The 19215-nt window shown below is 38.0% G+C and overlaps 2 protein-coding genes across 15 annotated transcripts in view; both read left to right on the plus strand.

Annotated features, from left to right (window-relative positions):
• MTM1 (myotubularin 1) overlaps positions 1–10793 on the plus strand; it is a 43094-nt gene extending 32301 nt beyond the window's left edge. For 3 of the 6 annotated variants that reach the window (XM_058847679.1, XM_058847680.1, XM_058847681.1), the window contains exons 12-16: positions 276–482; positions 3946–4038; positions 4871–4984; positions 5284–5460; positions 7695–10793. In XM_058847679.1, the coding sequence (XP_058703662.1) occupies positions 276–482; positions 3946–4038; positions 4871–4984; positions 5284–5460; positions 7695–7862 (759 nt within the window). In that variant the 3' untranslated portion in view covers positions 7863–10793. Of the gene's footprint in view, positions 1–275; positions 483–3945; positions 4039–4870; positions 4985–5283; positions 5461–6149 lie in introns of all 6 variants that reach the window. The other 3 variants (XM_058847686.1, XM_058847684.1, XM_058847685.1) reach the window with 3 other exon arrangements.
• Positions 10794–10965: 172 nt separating this feature from the next.
• MTMR1 (myotubularin related protein 1) overlaps positions 10966–19215 on the plus strand; it is a 49664-nt gene continuing 41414 nt past the window's right edge. For 7 of the 9 annotated variants that reach the window (XR_009278523.1, XR_009278524.1, XM_058847678.1 and 4 more), the window contains exons 1-3: positions 10966–11235; positions 13956–14061; positions 16560–16583. Coding sequence is in view for 7 of the 9 variants with exons in the window: in XM_058847678.1 (XP_058703661.1) it covers positions 11105–11235; positions 13956–14061; positions 16560–16583 (261 nt within the window). In the remaining 2 variants the exon portion in view is untranslated. The remainder of the gene's footprint in view (positions 11236–13955; positions 14062–16559; positions 16584–19215) is intronic. The other 2 variants (XM_058847673.1, XM_058847675.1) reach the window with 1 other exon arrangement.

The raw sequence follows: 19215 nt of genomic DNA on the forward strand, positions 1-19215 counted from the left end.
GTTACTGTTTTCTGCCATGTTTTTTAAGAATTTGCTGTGAGATGAATTTGATCTTACTAAGGGATTAGGGAAGCAATCTGTTTCTCTATTTTTATGCAAGAAATTCACTTGCTCTCCTAGAAAATTCTTTTCCAATTAACTACACTGCTCTTTTCAGGTCTTTTAATGGAAACAACATTAATTCATTAATTCAGATACAAAGAAATCAACTTATTGTTATCATTTGAGCAGAAATAAACTGTGTTGTTTGTTTGGTATGTGTTGCTCCTCACCAGCTCGTGCTGACAGGGGCCATTCAGGTGGCAGACAAGGTGTCATCGGGCCGGAGCTCAGTGCTGGTTCACTGCAGTGACGGCTGGGACCGCACGGCTCAGCTCACCTCCCTGGCCATGCTCATGCTGGACAGCTACTACAGAACCATTGAAGGTTTTGAAGTTCTGGTGCAAAAAGAGTGGATAAGCTTTGGACACAAGTTTGCATCGGTAAGAGTTAGAAGATGATTGCAAAGACTATGCAGAATTAACTTTCTGAAAAGCTTGCAGTGTTTAACTGCTTACTTTGTATCAGGGTTTGATAATTCCTGTCATTATTTTTGAATTTAGATTTAAAACATTTCCAGGTAAACTGAGCAGAACTTTTGGGTTTGGATCTATTTGATCAATGTTCTTGCTATTCTTTCTCTGAGAACTCATATTTTGTCTTTTCCATCCTTTTAGAAGCATAGAATTGCTAGGGTCACTGTGGTTATGGAGCAAAGAAAATGAGGCAGCAAAATTGTATCCTCTCAAATTCTTCAGCTGAAGATCAGATAAAGCTGGGACATGAGGTTTTCCATCACTCTTTCTTTGGACTATTTTGACTGTCACAAGAAGCAGATGAATGAGTCTGGCCAGCATCTTCTAAGTGAGATTTTGTGTGCTGATTCTCAGATATTCTTAATTTGTCATAATAGCTCCCAAGAAGCTGTCACTGGTAATGTTGGCTCTACTTCAGTTGTCTTCCAGACAGGAGGTTAGAAGCTTAAAAGGTTAAGTAGTTGCTTCCATAGCAAGTCCTTAATGTTTCACAGGTATGTGAATCATTTTCAGAGAAAATTCACAGAATATTCTGAGTTTGGAAGGGATCCTGTTAGTCCTGTTCGTGTTAGAAAGCTTTTCAAAGTCCTGGTGGAACTTTTTCTAAATGTGGCAGCTAACCACTTAACCAGGAAATCTATATGAGGAACCTGGAGTAGTAGATTAGGTTGCTGGGTAGACTGCTGTTACTTACTATAAATATTACAACAGTGTTCCCTGTTGGTGCTGAACCTTGTCATTCACAATAAGAAGTTTCTACATCTTAAGTAGAACTTACTTGCATGAATATTTTGCCTAATGGATATGTGCCTAATGGAATATTCTAAACATATGAATATTGCTAAAATTCAGAAAATAAGCAATCTGGAAAAAATCAAGAAATGGAAAAATATACCTATGTGTGTGTTTCATACCCATTTTACATTTGCAAATGTGTAAGAGTGTTGCAGTCATTTGGAAACACATGTATATCTCTGCATAAATCACCTCACCATTTACATATACTTATAGTCTGTGGCAGTTTTTGATATGACATTCTAAAGGTGCTTTGAGGCTTAGGAGGTTTGGATGTTGGGAATGATAGCTGATGTAGTCTCATTTTTTGTGTACTTGCTTTTGGTCTGTTAGCAGTGATATGTTTTATAAACCTTTCAGTATTCTGTCTTGGTACAGCCACAGGAAAATGTGATGCCAGTGGCTTGACTTTTTATTCTCATATTTTATTTTGTACTTAAAAAAAAGTTAGCAGTCAGGATGCAAATAAAATTAGATGGTATAACTAATTGACTTGTAGTCAAGCATGTGTTATGGTTTAACACAGATCTTAAAAAGATCTGTGTGTTCTTTGTAATTTTTAATAAATTAAAATAATCTATGTTTATTTTTGTTAAACCATTCATTTTAGTTGGGTAATCAAAGGATTTTGTTTCCAAATATTGAGGCAGGACTTGGCATCCCTTTCAGATGATTCACTCAGTCCATTGGTTCATGTCTGACAATGTAGCAGCAATAAGAATGATTTAAGTAGTTGCTTTTTCTTAAATTGCTATTTTCCAAATTTGCTCAGTCAAGTAGCAATCTTTGGAAACAGTTGAAGCCACTCTTTAGCCATCTGCTGTAATCCAAGATTACTGTAAAATTTTGAGGGGTTATTTAGCTTATAGTGAAGGTCAGTCTTTCCTGGAGTGTTCTGTAGAAGTGGTGAGGATTTAAAAGAAGTGATGTGTTGATTGGGGGGCATGGCTTAGTGGTGGATGTGCCAGTGCTGGTTTAACAGTTGGACTCAAAGGTCTTTTTTAACCTCAACTACTCTACGATAAAAAATTATAATGCAAGCAGAAAATATTTTGATCATTCATATTCTGTTTTAACTTGGTAATTGATAGAATTGTGACTTTGAATAATGAGAACTAGACACTTAGTGCAGTTAGAGCAATTCCTGAACCTCATCTCTGAAACCATTTTCATTTTCCCTTTAGTAGGGAGTTGAAGAGTAGAGTGCTACTTACATTGTCTGGGTTGGCACAGGCTTAATGTTTTTATGATACCAGGGTTGCAGTTTGGATTATTTAATATAATTATTACTTAATACCAAATAGTAGACTACTTATTAGTTCCTCTCCATATTTTATATCAAATGAGGTGAGCAATAAGTTTTCTTGTTGAAAAGGAATTCCCTTCCCCAACTTTTCTGTGTGGTGAATTTAGTGCACTCTCCAGATGATAAATTTGCTTATGTTGAATTTAATTCTAATTATGCATTAAAATATGAGACATAATTATAGATGGAAGATAGTCAGACATCCTGAAACTGCTAACTATAGTGGAAGTGGACAGACTTTCACTCCTTTATTAAACCATATATATGACTCTTAATGGATAACAAGTATTTCAAACCATGAAAACTGAAGAGCAAGGAAGCCAATTTTCTTCTTTATAGCCCTTTTCTAATAATTTGTTACTGTTGGTTGAGTTCAGCTGCAGTCTGTCATCTCCCTCTGTTTCCTCCCATTCAATGCTATTATTTTAAACTGTCTTGCAAGCCATTGTACAGAGTGGTGTGCTGCTCTTAGGATTTGAGCATGTCCTTGAGGCATTAAGCTTGCTATTTTACAGGCAGATAGACATCATCTTAGGTCAACATACCTACATATATTTTTCCCTCCAGCAAGTATATTCAAACAGAATTATGGAATTAATTGAAACTCTTTTTCCCTGAATCTCTTACCTGTTCTCAGGTATCAAATGCTAAAAGGAAGTAAACAGCTTTTACCAAATCCATTTTTTGTCTGTGGGGCAAATGCCTTTGATTGTTACTTTGGGCACCTCAGAATAAGGGGCTCACCCAAACTTTAGGAATCTGTTAATTTTGTGTCAAGAACATGAATGTTTTTTTGATCTTCATGTTTGCCTGCTCTATCAGGGTGAATGTTAAGGTTCAAGTGTGGAGGAGAAAGAGAAGGTTATATATGGATAATTTGATGATCTAGCTCCTGCAGTGGCTTAAAACAAAAAGGAGGACAAAGTATGCAACTTGGGTTTTGACAGACTTGCCATGTAAATATAGTTCAGAATATGTCTTCATTATTTGTTAAGTAATGGATGCTTCAACAGTTCTGCTCGTCTAATAATCAGCAGGTTTTTATAACAGGACCAGTTATCAGTTTGGAATTTTTTTCAGACTTATTTGGAACAGGTTTGCAGTATTTGTTTTTATCTGAATCTCTCCTCCTTGGTGCAGTAACTAATTTTGAAATTATAACAGTGGGTTGCTATATTTCAAAAGAGTTAATGCTCTAATACCAAATAATTTCTGTTGCCATAAAACAGCATGTTTCAGTTAAGAGGAGGCTTCTTTGCTTCATTTCAGAGAATAGGCCACGGCGATAAAAATCATGCTGATGCAGACAGATCACCCATCTTTCTCCAGTTTATTGATTGTGTGTGGCAGATGTCTAAACAGGTATGTTTTGTTGTTCTTAAGAAGGTAACAGTTTGAAGAGATTACTGAATTAAAACTCTACATCTTTATTTTTTGAAAAAAGAATAAGAAGACAGCATACCCCTCTGCTCTGACCTGTAGTAAAAAAGAGTGTATTTAGTTTTGTGAAAGTGATATACAGGCTGTGGCTATGTTGCTGGTCATGGCACTGGCTGTGCAGGCATGGCTGGTATTCCTGGATACGTGATTCTCAGACACATACTGAGGGATGTTTCATACCCGGCAGAAAGCTTTAACAGGAATTGCACCCAACTGTCTTAATGGGGTCTGTTGTTTTATTTGACCATTTTGTGAAACTGTCCCTTGAACTGCAGGGACACATGCTGTTTTGTCAATGCTTAAAAAGCTAGGGAGCTTTTGAGTACTGTGATTTAAACATTGTAATGGCAGTAAGTAGTGAAACAAAGCAGTGAACTTAGTCCATTTAGGGCTAAGGATCAGGACCTTTATTTTCCTGCATGGTACTGAACTGTAAGAATGCACTGAAGAGATCTTACTCTGTCTTGCTAGTAAAAGTGTATGTGTAACCATTCTGTATTTTATTCTTTTTATAAATTAAAGGTCAGTATAACATTTTGAGAAGAGATTTTTCAGTGGCTAGTTTGAGAAAGTTGAACACCTTGTGTCATTGGAATACTTAAGTCTGCTATAAAGTACGTGAAAGTATTGCCTTAAAAATTATTTGTAGATGTATCCACACTTCTGAATTCTGCCTTTAGCCTTTTAACCAGGACATGTGCATACCCCCCTGCATTTTCCATGTAAACAGTGAGCTTGTCTTTCCTGGTTTTAGTTTCCTACGGCCTTTGAATTCAACGAGCAGTTCCTGATTACAATCCTGGATCACTTGTACAGCTGCCGGTTTGGCACTTTCTTGTATAACAGCGAGTTTGTCAGAGAAAAAGAGGTTAGTTAAACCACTGATCGTGTCATTGCATTGCTGTCTTAACTCTAGGTGATCTAGGTGAAAATCAGACAGTGATTTTGAACTGGCTTTCTTCTTATAGAATAGTGCCATGCAGTCTCTAAAATACTTGTAAAGCACTGGGTTTGGAATCTCTCTAATGCGTGTATTCTAAGTAATTCTAAGTAATGTATTCTAAGTAAGCCAGAAGTGTACTAGTTTCAGAATGTAACAGTGGCTTCTATGATGGATTTCTTGTTTCTATGCAAATATTTACTGTTCTTATTTCAATTTCATTTTAGAAAGTGACTGAGAAAACGTTATCGTTATGGTCTTTGATAAACAGTGAAAAATCTAAATACACCAATCCTTTTTATAGTAAAGAGCTAAATCGTGCACTCTATCCAGTAGCCAGCATGCGGCATTTAGAGCTCTGGGTCAATTACTACATAAGGTGGAACCCAAGGATTCGGCAGCAAGTAAGTAAATTCTCTATAACATAACAAAAATGCTGTTAGACATTGGAAATAAGGATTTTGTGTCCTAACTGACTTGTAGAGCAGTAATCTATTCAGGTTTTTAATCTTATATTTGTAAAGATGGAGGAAAAAAAGTGAAAGTAATGATTTTAGTTCTCTCTTAGCTAATTGAATTTATTTCCCTGTTTAGTAGCAAGTCATCCTTGAGCTCTTTCTAGCCCTTTTTCTTGGACACATGTCTAAGGGCATTTGATGCTACTGAATCCTGAATGACAGTGTTTAGAAATGGGGCTTGCTGATCCTTGACGAGTTGGGGTGTTAGCAACAGAAAAGCATTTGCTTGGTCTTTCTGCATTTGCTGAGAGAGGGTATGAAACAATTTACAAATGAAATGACCTTTTGAATGCTTTCTCTTTCAAAGCTATATGTATTGATGGTAAGATTTAATTTTTTATGTAACATTGATGACCCAGCATTGTTTATATTGTGGATGAAAGCTCTTATTGAAAATTATACAAATGGATCAGATTGGGAGCCCAGAAATGCTTTTATCAAGTGACACATAGTTCAGTTCTTTGGTTTTAATCTATGTTTTATCCATACTCAGTGTTTGTTACAGTCTTGCTGGAAATCTCAGCTATGTGGCACATAAAGATTGTGTACAGAGAATTTTTTGTCTTTTTTAACAGCTTGTGGAGATTTGAGTAGGAGAAGATAGAGGAGCAGTTTGTTTGACAGAAGCAGTCTTCACAGTCCAGCCCTTGGAATGAGTCTGTAGTTCTCAAGCAATACACTTCCTTTTCCACAGCTGATTTCTTGTATTATTTACAACACTTTAGAGGCTTCAGGAAAGCCTGGCAGTTTGCTATGGCTTTTTACAAGTACATTGCCTATTGGAATTGGAAGTTCTGGTTGTAAAGCTTTCGTTACTTGTTGTGAAAGATGAGGGTGTTTTGCAAAAGGTGGATATAAAGATTTATTTTAGGAAGTGAAGGATTGTAAGACATGTAAATTATCTGTAGATCCACTTAAAAATGCAATTTGCCGTTATTTGGGGTAGCTTTTTAGCAGGAGTTTCTCCTTAGAAATGCAAACCAAAGTGACGGTATTCCACGCTGCCTTATTTTCACCATTTTTGTACACAAAACACAATTTTTTTTCCTGCACATGAAATTTATGCTTTATCTTCGCTTAAGCAAGTGAATAATGAACATGTGGCCTAAACCACTTTTTTCTAATGACCTTTCTTAATGCCATTCTTTAGAAATATGTTCTGCTAGCAAAACTGGTATTCTACATCACCAGTTATCTTAGTACCTACATTCAGCATTGATCCAACTTCAACAGTTCCCTCAGCATTCATCATGATCCTCATATGGGTGCATAGTGAGTGGTGCACCTCAGAGTGCTGGTTGAACTGGTTTTGAATTGGTGAGATGTTAACCATTTGCTGCTGCAACTCCACTGCTGATAAGCTTTGAATTACAGGCAGTTAACTGTGAAACAGCAACATCTTCTAGACAGGTAAATTCAGTTGAATATAACTTTAGGCTTTCTCTCTGCTTTGGACATTTCTAATAGTTCTTTTCCATTTGTTTCATTACTCTGAAAAGGAAGTTAAGCTCGAAGTGGAAACAGTTAAGAGGCTCTTTCTGAGTAATCTCCTGAAAGCCAGAGCAGTTGATTTTAAACACATGCAAGTTTACTTAGAGAATTCATGAATAAAGTTTTTATTTCACTTGTTTATTTACACTAAGTTGCAAATTTACTCTTAAAAACTCAAGTAAATTTCATCAGTGAGAGAAATTATTTAAGCTAAAGACATGGATCTTAATCTGATCAGTGTAGCTAAAACAATCCGGCTAAATACTGTGACAGGGAAGATGCTGAGATACTTGGCTTCTGGACTCTAAAACATTTTAGTTAAAGTCGAGAAAAAATCTTTGGTCAAGGTATACGAGTAACTATCTTGCACACAATATTAGATAACAAGAAAATAAAATCCATATGCCCCAGGAAGTGGTGGCTGATTTTACTGAGTTTGGACAAACTATTTGTGCAAAGATTGACTTTGGGGGAGACAGCTGGAAGGCAGAGGGCTCTCAGGTAAGAGCAATGAGTATTTCTGTTTAGCTATGACTTGCTACACCTGTTGGGAAGCCCCAGATAGTTTGAGCAGCATGTGTACAAGTAGTTGGAGTGAAGTGCTAAGACTAACATGGATCTCTTCCTAGCAGCCAAACCCCGTGGAGCAGCGTTATGTGGAGCTTCTTGCATTGCGTGATGATTATATCAGGAGACTTGAAGAGCTTCAGATTACAAATAATTCTAAGATACCCAATTCATCAGCCTCATCAACATCTCCCTCACAAATGGTGTCCCAAGTACAAACACATTTTTGAAAAAAATGTTGGCTTCTTTCTATACTGTAATAGCAAGTGGTGCTTAACATAGATCTATAGCATAAAGAGGAATATTCTAATGCCTTACATTAGACTGTCTTAATACAAATTATTTTAGACTGTCTTCATTTGAGGAGGACTTAAAAAAAAACCTCAACTCTTCAATTATGTGCCTTTCAGGACCTATGGACTGGAAACATTATTAATCAACTCATAGCTATGGTAGGCTTTAAGAATTATTTTGGGAGGCCTGGTACAATTGAAATTAAATTGATTTATTGTTTTCATAAGAATGCTTTAATTTATTACATTTTAGATCATGTTTCTGTAAGGAAATTTATGCTCAGTCTTACATGTCATGAACAGAATAATGGCAGCAGGAATATTTGCATTGTATAAAATTAGGTATGTCTGTATTCCTATTAGGAATACATTTGTGGAGTTCATGAGAGAAAAATTCTACTGCAAGATGTCAGAGAAAAGTGTTGAAACTTTCTCATTACCTGAGAATTCCAAATTTTCCTTTTTTAAACAGAAATATTAAAGGCATTTCACTGATATGCTTCCAAATAAAAAATTCAAATAGCTCAGTAGATGTCAAAATAAAAGGAACTTTTTTATTGTAAATTGACTTTATTTTTTTAAAAAAAATGAAAGTTGTACTGGATTCTGAGAAGTTTTGTTTGGGCTAGCTGTTCAGCACTAAAGCACAGTACAAATTATTACTGTAGGCAGTATTGGTTCTTTGGATTAATACATAATTAAATGTTTCCAAAAAAAGGTTTATATAATTAAAAATAGAACCATGGAGACATTGCTTAAATATCCAGCAATAGGCATAGTATTAAAGCTCAATTGTCTTCTAAAAATAAATGTGCCTGTTTAAAGGAGCTTTTATACCAAAGTAGACAAAAATTCTCAGTTATAAATAATTTTGAAAACTTGTACATTTATACTTTACTATTTAACTCCTGTTCAGCAAATTTATTCTAAAGTATATAAGTGGCTTCAGTATCCAAGATTTGCATATAGTGTGTGCACTTATATTGAACATTCAAGTGAGCTCTAGTTTCAAGCCTACCTTTCAGAGGCTTTTTGTAAATCTTTAATTTGTTCCTTTCAGGTATTTTTCAAATAGTTGCAAGCATTTCTAATGACAGCACAAACTTAGCTCTTGGTATTTAATTACAATTTTGCATATTCTCAGAAGTTTAATGATATTCAGGCAGTCCAGGAAATACTGCAAGTTAGACTCTGTAAAGGACTCTGATATTGTTATTTTAAAGGAGATACTTTAATGCTTGAGGCTTCTGTCATTGTTAATTATTGTACATGTGGTGAGTTTTGATCTGCAAGATACAATAGGATTATATATAAAGTTTTGTGTAAGTGTATATAATGTAGTTTATTAGAAATTCTGCAAGTTTATAAAGTGTAAATATTTCGCATATGAAAACTAAATTTAAAGGTATAGTTCCATAAAAGAAGTTAAAGTTTAGAGCATATTGAATATTTAAAACAGTATTTTTTCAAAGAAGTAAAAATATAATGCCTCTGGATTTAATTTAGTTTATGCACTGAGTTGCACTGTGTTTTCAGGGAAGTTCAGAGCACACAGCATGTGTGTTCTAAACATACAGAATTATATGACTTTTCATCCTCTAAATTTTATTCTCCCATCTATGCTCTCGAGTATCTGTATCCAAAATAATGTTGACCCTCAGTCTTTACTTGTTAAGGTAAGATTCATTACATCAGATAAATGAAGAAGGATACTCAGTTGTTCATGAGGTACTTTACATTTTGAAAGCTATGCATACTCTGGTATATTTGCCTTCTACTTACTTGTGGTTTGTTAAAAAAAACAAAACAAAACACTATTTTTATTAGAATATTTGAAGTTTCTGTATTTGCATTTAACATATTGGTGATATCTCTGAGCAGTGTGAAAAAGTTCTGAAAATCTAATAGTTTTTACTGTGTAAACACTACATGATAACCTGTTACATTTGGCAAAGTGTAATGTAATGGAAAGGATCTTTTTGCACTTGCTTCATTATGTATTACTTTGTTCGTATTACTCTTCAGCTGAATTTGTCTTTGAAGCTCTCTAACATGGCTCTCTATGGAGGCTTGGAGTTTTTCAAGTCAGCAGATAAGTGTTTTAATTATTTTTACATATGAGACCAACGTAGAGGTGATTTTAATCCAATATGTTCTGGAAAATACTACTTGTGAATGTAGACATACAAACGTACCAATGCTAACAGAACATCTCCCTCCTTCACCTGTAACTGGATGCTCTGGGCTGTCGTTCTGCACAGACCTCCTGTCGTCTGTGCACCCTGAAGCCTGTTCACTGCCAGAAGCACGCCTGGGGAAGCTTCTGAGGTCGTGTAGACGAGACTTGCAGGCGCCGAGTGCCTTTTCTAGGAGGGGGAAAATAGCAGAGCAGGACTGTCAACATCACTAGCAATGAATGCCCGATATCCCAGTCTTGGAATGCTAGTTTAGGTTTTTTGTATTCTTCCTTCCATGGACATGAGGAGAATTAGCTAGGTTTTGTGGTGGGTTCTGTTACTTAGATTATTTGTTGGATGCTTTCATTATTTGCTCTTGCCTTACCGTTCCCCTCAGCATCATTGTTACAGCTGTACCCAAGACATGACTTGTGTGCTACCTCCTTCTGATGTATTGTTAATCTCTGCCTTGAGTTCAGGTGTTGTGTCGCAGCGAGCATTCTGTCATGCATGAGAAAACATGATCTGTAAAAGCGCAGGATCTCCTCACTACTACGGCTTCCTCACTAACCACGTCTGCCGCTCTCCTTGGATACCGCGGCACTGCTCTGGAGCCGGGCCCTACGTGTCAGGCGTTGGGTTGGAGGGAGAGCAGTGAAAAGCATCCGTTTGCCGTGTATGTGAGGGGAGGGGAAAATAAAGATGTCAGTGCTGAAGTCTCTGCCTCCAACGGCCCTTTTCCTGGCGCGCCGGCCGTGCGCGTTTCCGTGGTGGGGCCGGAATGGGCGGCGGGCGGGAGTTGCCTCAGCCTGGCCCTCCCTCAGCCCGGCCTGGCCTCGTCGCCCGCCCATCTCGCTGCGCGGAGGCCTCTGGGAAAGCGCCTCCGACAGGTGACAGCCCTCGGCGCTGCTGGGGCCCCAGGGGCCGGCCGGAGACGGACGGGCCGGGGAGCCGCGGAGAGGCGGGAGTCCGCCCGCCATCCCCGGCGGCGCGGCCGGAAGCATGGAGCGGGCGGCGGCGGCGGCAGGGCCGGCGGTGGAGGGTGGCGGCGTGAGCCGGCGAGCCGTGCGGGCGGGGGGCGCCGCGGCGGCGGGCGCGGGGTCGCGGCAGCCTAGCACCGAGACCCTGGACAGGTGAGCGGGTCTGGCGGCCGTGGACGGGCCCGGGCAGAGCGGGCGTTAGGAGAGGGAGGGGTGCCGCGGCTTGCGCGCCACGGGGGGACGAGCTGGGGAGGCGGCGGGTGCCCCTTGGCCCAGCGCGGTCCCCCGGGCTTGGGGCGGCCTCCCTGGACCCCTCCAGCCCGAGAAGCTCCAATCTGAGGGCGGCTGCTGTGCAGCGGCGAATGGTCTGCGGCGGGAACTGGCTGTTGTCAGTTTCCTACTCTGCTTGCCGTGTGCCGGTAGTGTCGCCGCCTTGTTTGGCCGAGGCTGAGGCGGTCTCGGGCCTTTGGCCCAGGAGTTGGGGCAGAGTCCTGCAGATTTGGGCTGGGACCGTCCGTGGCTTTTGAGTCTCTTCCCGATTGGTTTGGCGTTTTTTTCCTTGCGTGTATTTAATCTGCGGGGATGTGTGACTGTCCCCAGGCACCACTGTGTATGCGGTGTGTCCCTGAAGTGCTGTCCGTGTGTCCGTACGTGAGTGCGGTGTGTCCCTGGTGTGTATAAGTGTGTGGGGTGGGTCCGCAGGGTCTCATCAGAAAGGTGCCAGGCCCTGCGTGCCAGTCATTCCTTCACTCAGAAGTTTCCAGCTGAAGGCAGACTTCAGAACTGAACTTAAAAATCCTTAAACAAGGAGTAGAAATGAACAGAAGTTTCACCGTGATGAAAACTAAATAAAAAGGAATATTTAAAATCTGTGCTAGGTTCCAGTCTCTGTATTCTCTCTTTTTTCTGTTAGTAGAAACCTGGGGGTTTACATCACTCTAGTTAAGATGGAAATCAAATGTCCATTTTCTGTCATCAAAACAGACACCTTTGTATTCCTTATTAATGCACTTTCGTATCCTAATTTTCATCTTCCATTCTTCTGATCTTGCTCTACCCTGGGCCAGTTATATGGCCATTTGTCATACAGTTTACTTGTTTGCCAGTACCAGCCCAGGCCAATGTGTGTGACTGCAGATGAGATAGAATGCAAAGGCTGTCAGTACTGGTGTGTGCCCCACTGGTGCATAAGGAGAAGGCACATTGGTGTGATCAGTGTTCTGTGGAACACTGACACACCCCCTACACTGGTCTCAGGGGATGGTCCTGCATACGTAATTTTCCTGTTGCTCTTAACTCTGTTGATGTAGTGATTCCTTGTGAAGATAAGCCATAGGAAAAGAAATCCTTTTCTTAATTAACATCTGAGTGCTTACTTGAAAACAAACTTAGACAAGCCCTAAAGAGCTACACTGGAAATTAAGGAGATGTGAGTGAAGGAGAAATAAAAGAGGTAAGAAAAGGATTACTGTAGGATTTAGGCGTTGGGCTCTTTTGCAAAACTTAAGTGAAGAGTTCTCTAAGTAAATCTGGGTTTGAGTTCAGCACTAACTTGAGACTTATCTTTGCTGTTCAAGCAGGACTATCATAGATCTGTTTTAGTTGCAAAACAACATTGTGAGATCTAGTCCTGTGTAGAATGTGCAGGTGGGGAGAAAGCTATTAAAATTTATCAGAAAAGTTTTGAAAGATCTTTCATTTCAGGTATGATGTTGTTGCATGGATCTGTGCCTTATAAATAGCTATAGTGGCAGAGTTAATGTAAGGAAAGATCTCTTGTTCAGTAGTAATTGGTTATCTAAGACTGTTACCCCACCCTCTTAATGTCCAAGGTGTGGTGGACCCGCTGGGTGCTGGATATATGTAAGTATATTCACTTCAATATTGTGGTGCATTCATAGAATCCAAAGCTAGTTTGTGAATTAATGAAAAAAAAACCCAAAACCCACCTAACATTTTCTTTCTGTATTTAACTTGTGAATAAGCATTCAATCTGTAGAAGAGCACAGCTGAATGGTTGAAAAGTGGCAGTTATCTAAGATACCAGCTGAGGCTGCAGTAACATTCAGGGAACAATTCCCTCAGACATTCCCTGTTTTTCCTTGGATACCAGTATGTGTTGAGGCAGACCTAGTGCATTTCAGACTCATTGCTTCTCCCTCTCAGTACTGTATTACTTGTGAGCAGCACTAGTTCAGGGGACTGTTCTCACATTGCATCACCAATTAATCAGTGGGGTTTAGTGCAGTTCAGATGCTTTAAGGTTCTTGTAGACACCCTATGCTGTACAATTCAGCTGTATTGGGGTACGCTGTACCCCAGCTGTAGCAGGGGAAAGTGCCCTAAAAATTATTCAGGGTTTATTTCATGAACTGGAAAAAAATGCAGCTATCTAGAAGTTATCCTTTAGAAAACATATATTTTCAACATTTAATATAGAATACAACATTAGCATAGGTTAAATTTTTTAATACTAGCATGAAGTAATTTAATTTTGATGATTTACAGAATAAGCAGATCATATTAATAAGGACAGTATAAGGAGATTTCTCTTACTTGGCCAAACTTGTTCTATGGATGGCTTTAAGAAAAAAGAGTGTGAATAATAAAAATTAATCTGGATAAGGAACAGAACATTTTAAAATTTTCTAGGATCTTAACCTCGTGACAGCTCTGTCTCTGACATGATCTAGTAAAATTATTTTTTCCAATTTGATCAGTAAAATAGTTGCATTCTGCCCACAAAGCAAGCTAAGTTTTATGATGTTAGTGGTCACTTACAGTGTTGCTTTCTGGATCTGTTCAGTTGCTGTGCTGTTCAAAATACACATTTTTAATTACTGCTAAATAATTTGAAATTTCTGGTTTTGTAGCCCGACTGGATCCCACGTGGAATGGTGTAAACAACTGATAGCTGCAACCATTTCAAGTCAGATTTCAGGGTCTGTCCCTTCAGAGGGTGTGGCCAAAGACTACAGGGTAAGTGACTTGAGGAATGCGTTGATTTGTTTTAAGATACAAGACTGGAAGATAAGGAAGGTCCTTGCTATCTTGATTAGCAGGTGGTAAGTGCTTGAGTGATCACTGAGTGTTTCAGAACTAGAAACATCTCATTGTGCCTAGGAGTCTTTTGAATTTGCTTCCTGTTTTTCTCCATATTTAGAATAGTGCCATTGAAGTCTACAGAATAAAAATTACTAAGTGAAAGGAAATTTTAAAACTCTATGTTTTGAATAAAATATCAAGAGTGAGTTTTCTTTTGATTGCTATATAAAAGAATTGGTAAAGTAGATTATAATTACAGGTTGAAATGGTTTCTAGTGTATATTATTCAGAGTACAGAATTGAGCCCATCATATTTCACAAAAAAAATAAATTAATGTCTTTGTTACTGTGCAGGGAACTTAACTGAGTATCATTTTTGATGGGGTTTCTCCAGAGACAGAGAATTTAACATCAAACAAACAAACAAGTCACCTTTTTCATTCCCTCCCAGCAACTTTTTTGTCACTAAGGTAATGAATGCACCGTATGGTTTCCCTGAGTTCCACTGTGCTTTTGTGCCCCTGTTCTTTCACTAGCTAACTGGCTGTTCCCTTCATGCAGCCACTCTACTCAGCTGTCAAGAATGGAGCATGGGCATTTTTTCTCCTCTCACGTGACAGAAGTTATTCATGTTTCAATTCACTTTAAGAAGTCCAACTTGCTGTTGTCTAGACCCCTTTTTCTTCCTAGATTTGTAAGAATTTTATTGTCTTCGTAGAGAATAACCAAAGGAAGATTTTTACCTCTTTTTCTTGTTTCAACTAGATTTTAATTCATGTGTGCTCTGTGGTTACAAAGTATGTTGTCTGGAAACAGTGTATTTTAGATTGAGTGACAGCAGGTCAGATTCAGCCTGAGTCTGAGATGAGTCCCCAAAATGTTTTTGACTGTAGTGTATTTAAAAGTTCAACCTCAACAGAGGTTCACACTGTTGGCACAATCAGCAGTTTGTAAAGAGTAGCTCTCCCATACTACAGCAGCTACATTGCAAATGTTTGCCCCAGGTCAACGCCAACATTTTTGGTAAAACACTGTGGGAAACTTTGCATTACATCTGTTGATGTTGTATTTGCCAAGGATTTCATTTTAGTAAAATCCAAGTGTGTAAACTTGGTGTTCAGTTTATCTCTGAGTAGAATGCATTCCTCTGGAATGAAGAGCACTGTTTAATTTTGGTTAACTTCCATCTCTATACCAAACTCATCTCAGATATTATTTAAGAGGAATAAATATTTTAAGGCCTAATTAAAATTCTACTTCATCTTTTATCTCTGAGAAATAAACAAAAAGGATTTAAGTCTGATGGTTTAAATTAAGAACTTTTGGATAAATTTTATTTGGCATAATTGCTGTGATTTGAAATCCCATATTTGTATATAGCATGATGGAATTTTTAGTTTCTTAATTCATTTCAGTACCACTAACAGGTTGGGTTCACTCATTATTATTGTGGAATCCACCCATTAAAAGACAATGCCCATATGATAGCTCAGTTTTCCTTTGAGACATCTTTTTCTTTCAATGCCCTTTCCTGGGTCTTCAGTACCTTTGGTTACCTGGAATTGCTGCATTTAGAGACTTTCTTTACAACTCAGAACCTTCAGATCAGGTCAGATGTGTGTTTGCTTCTGGAACTGGTCAGGCAGTTCTGTTAGTTTGTGCTGGATTTACCAGGAACTCACTACTTATTGTTTCTTTCATCCCCTTTTTATTGTTTAAATTAATCTGTTTCCAAAACCAGGTAAATATATTGATTCACATATCTAAAAGTGTTACCTGACATTACTTTTATATGACTTACCGTACCAGGGAGTTGGGAAGCAAAAGGGAAGCTAATGGAATGGTCAGAACTGGAGAACACAGGGGGGCTCTTGCTTGCTAAACCCTACAGCAACGTGATCTCAGTCTGAGTTGAGCTCTGCTCTGTGTGTCTTCTCTGACGCATGCTCTGTGCAGAGTGTTCTTGAATGAGGGGCTCATATAAATGAAAATGGCTCAGATTGTAGTTGCTGACTACAAACACTCAGAATTTGGGAGGAGTTGTCTTTTTCTGAAAGGTCGGGTGCCTCTCCTTCATGGTTGTTAGTGCAGGCTTATTGTCTTCCACCTAGAGGGATTACAAGGCTCTTTCTTCTCGTTTAACAATAGCACAGTGCAGCAGGATAAAAGGGTGATTAGGAATGAATGTTTCCAAAGAGCTTGGAATTTGTTACATTACTAAAATGAAGTGGCTGTGATTTTTTCAGACCAAAACAATTCTGCAAATGAGAGCTACTAGTTCTGAGTAGTTTTGTTTTGCTCTTTCAAAATCCAGCTATAATTAAGATGTTTGGGAGTAGAGTTCTTTTGAAATTCTGGTGAAATAAGATATAGTATCTTTAACAAATCAAATCTGTGTTTCATTGGATAACATTCTGTATTTTAACTAACAGGTGTACAGGAGGCCAGTTATACGGGTAAGATTACCTTTGGCTAGCAGTGAACAGCCTCCTACCTGTGTGTCTCTTGTGCTGTGTGAGATCTTGGTGTGTCAAGTATTCTTTACCTCATTAATGGGTTTTATGAACCAGACCATTTTGCTATGCAGTTGCCACAGAAATGCTTTATATACAATACAATGTATTCATGAGCAATAAAAGTCAATATGTAAGAGAGCAATATTTTAAAATTATGTTATGAATGTGCAATACTAACTTCAGTTTTATTACATTTTGACAAAATGGATGCTTGCAATTCAGATTTATGTGCTTCAGACTGCTGAGTACTGTGTTAGCAGCTCTAACATATCTATGCTAAAGAATACCAGTGGTAAAAGTGTTACATCTGCATCTGTCCTATTTAAATAAGCTCCAGATTCATGCATGCCCTCGTACTTGTTTTAAATTAGTTGTTACCAAGGTGTAATAAGATTGAAAGTTAGGTTTGAAGTTAGGCACCTACCTAGTGCAACCTACATCTTTTTAATGATAATTTTGAGACTAGGGATTTGCCTATTGTTCATTGAAGATTAAAAAGGGCATGCCTTGTTTACTTGCCCCTCCCTCAGTAACATTTATGGAGTGAGAAATGATCTGGATAGTGTTCTGACATTGTTCATGAAATGTGTCCAACACTTTTATTCAAACAAAGACCTCTTGTTCAGTCTGAAACCAAGAGATGAAGTCTGAATGATTTCTTTTTCTTGTCTGTTGTTTACATATTTAAAAATGATGTGTTTAGTCCAACCGTACAAATCCACAAGTTGATCTTTTCTTTTTTCTTTTGAATAGATAGTGTTTCAAATAATTGGTCTGAGTTGAGTAACAGAAACTGGTTTTGTTCAGTTGTTCCCAGTTCTTTATAAAGGCTTTGATATTTGAATGGTTTGCTCTGCTTCCTTATCTTTTATATATTTAATTTATTTTGGTGCATTTGCTCATTGTCCTGCTGGTTTTCTTCCAGAGATCATAATGTCTACTTTTCTTAGATTTCAGAAACAACATAATTATGATCTGAAATATAAATAATTTCTGTATAACAGAATTCTAACCATATCTAAATGTTAGTAGTCCTTTATAACTTGAAGAGGTTTTTAATTACTTATAACTTTTTAAACTCATGTAGAGTTCAAATTATTTGAAGATACCTGAAGTCCTCCTTCTAAGCTGTTTCTTGAGGGTTCTCTAAAAATACTGTAAAAAGAAAAAATGACATCTTATAAACACTTGTAAATTTGGACTGAGGCTGATTTTACAGTCTGAGCAAGTGAGAAGTTCTTTGCATTTGAACTGGGAGTAATGAACTGTCATGAGCACAACTTCTCTCCTGTTGTTAAAGAAAGAAGATGGAAGAACCTTTTTGGCTGATCCTGTTAAAACAATCCCTTCAACTGACCCAATGACATTTGTGTTTCTCTCTGGTGTGCAAAAGGACTTTATGTTTATTAAAGAAATTTAATTAATGTTCAGGATTTGCTGCCAATTGATGCAAAAATAAATTAACATGAAAATGCGAACTGTTTGCATATTTTGCTATGAGTAGCAATTTTAGATTCTGTAAAGTTACAGCTCTGTATGACAACTCTGCAAGAATAAAGTTTCAAGCAACAACAGAGAAGTTGCTGGAAAGATATATAAAACTATGAGGTGGAGAGTTCAATTACAATGTGTTTTACACAGCAAAACTTTTTTTAAGTGTCTAGGTACTTCTATTTGATGTTGACCTATTTTTTTCTGTGAAAGATTGCATGAATTTTCCCATAATGCTGCCATTGCAAGTTGTACTTAATTTCTACTATTGATAAGCATGTGGCATACTTGAAATTAATTTTCTTCATTGTAAGGTTATTTGTCTTAAAAAGACAGTACATACTTTTATGTTCTTATCTACCAGCACTGACTTTTTTGAAACAGGGAGTGAATTTTTCATTTTGTGTTGTGCCAAGTAACATTCAAAGGATGATGCTAATAGCTTGGATTGTCTTCTGTGGAAAGTAGCATGTGCCAGGAGGAAGATTTTGGAGAGCTAAACTGGAGTTAAAGTATATGCTGTCTTTTTAAGGAAATTTTAAAAAGGGAAACAAAAAAAAAGCTAAGATTCTGTCCTTTCACCTGTTGTCTGCAATTTTTTTGCTGTTACTTCTCTCTTGCCCTACTGCTGCCTCATGCAAAGCAGGAGATTCAGGATGGACACAATGGCTATCATTCTGAAGCAGAACCTGATCAGGTGGCAAATTTTACTCATCTTTCATTCATTAAATATGTAGCAAGGTACTATAAATTAGTACTCATACAGTGCATACAAATCTTACTTTTCTCATGCAAGAGAAGCCCTAGAAAGCATTTAGTGTGTAACTGGTTATGTGCCAGGCAGAGTTTTCTTGTAAGGTCTTGCAGTCTAAAATGCAATACTGAGCATAAGCCCTGTCTAACAGAGCACATCCACTCTCCGTTTGTAAGCACTGGCTATTATTCTGCACGTTATTTTTTGTGATTGAACATAAAATTCCAAGAGTTTCCAAGGAAATCTGAAACCAGAGATCAGCTGAAATAATTTTAGAGATTACTTATTAATGAGAGCTTGAGGTAGTCTGGAAGCAGACTCTACCAA

The sequence above is a fragment of the Poecile atricapillus genome, chromosome 12 (assembly GCF_030490865.1).
Source record: "Poecile atricapillus isolate bPoeAtr1 chromosome 12, bPoeAtr1.hap1, whole genome shotgun sequence".
NCBI lineage: Eukaryota > Metazoa > Chordata > Aves > Passeriformes > Paridae > Poecile > Poecile atricapillus.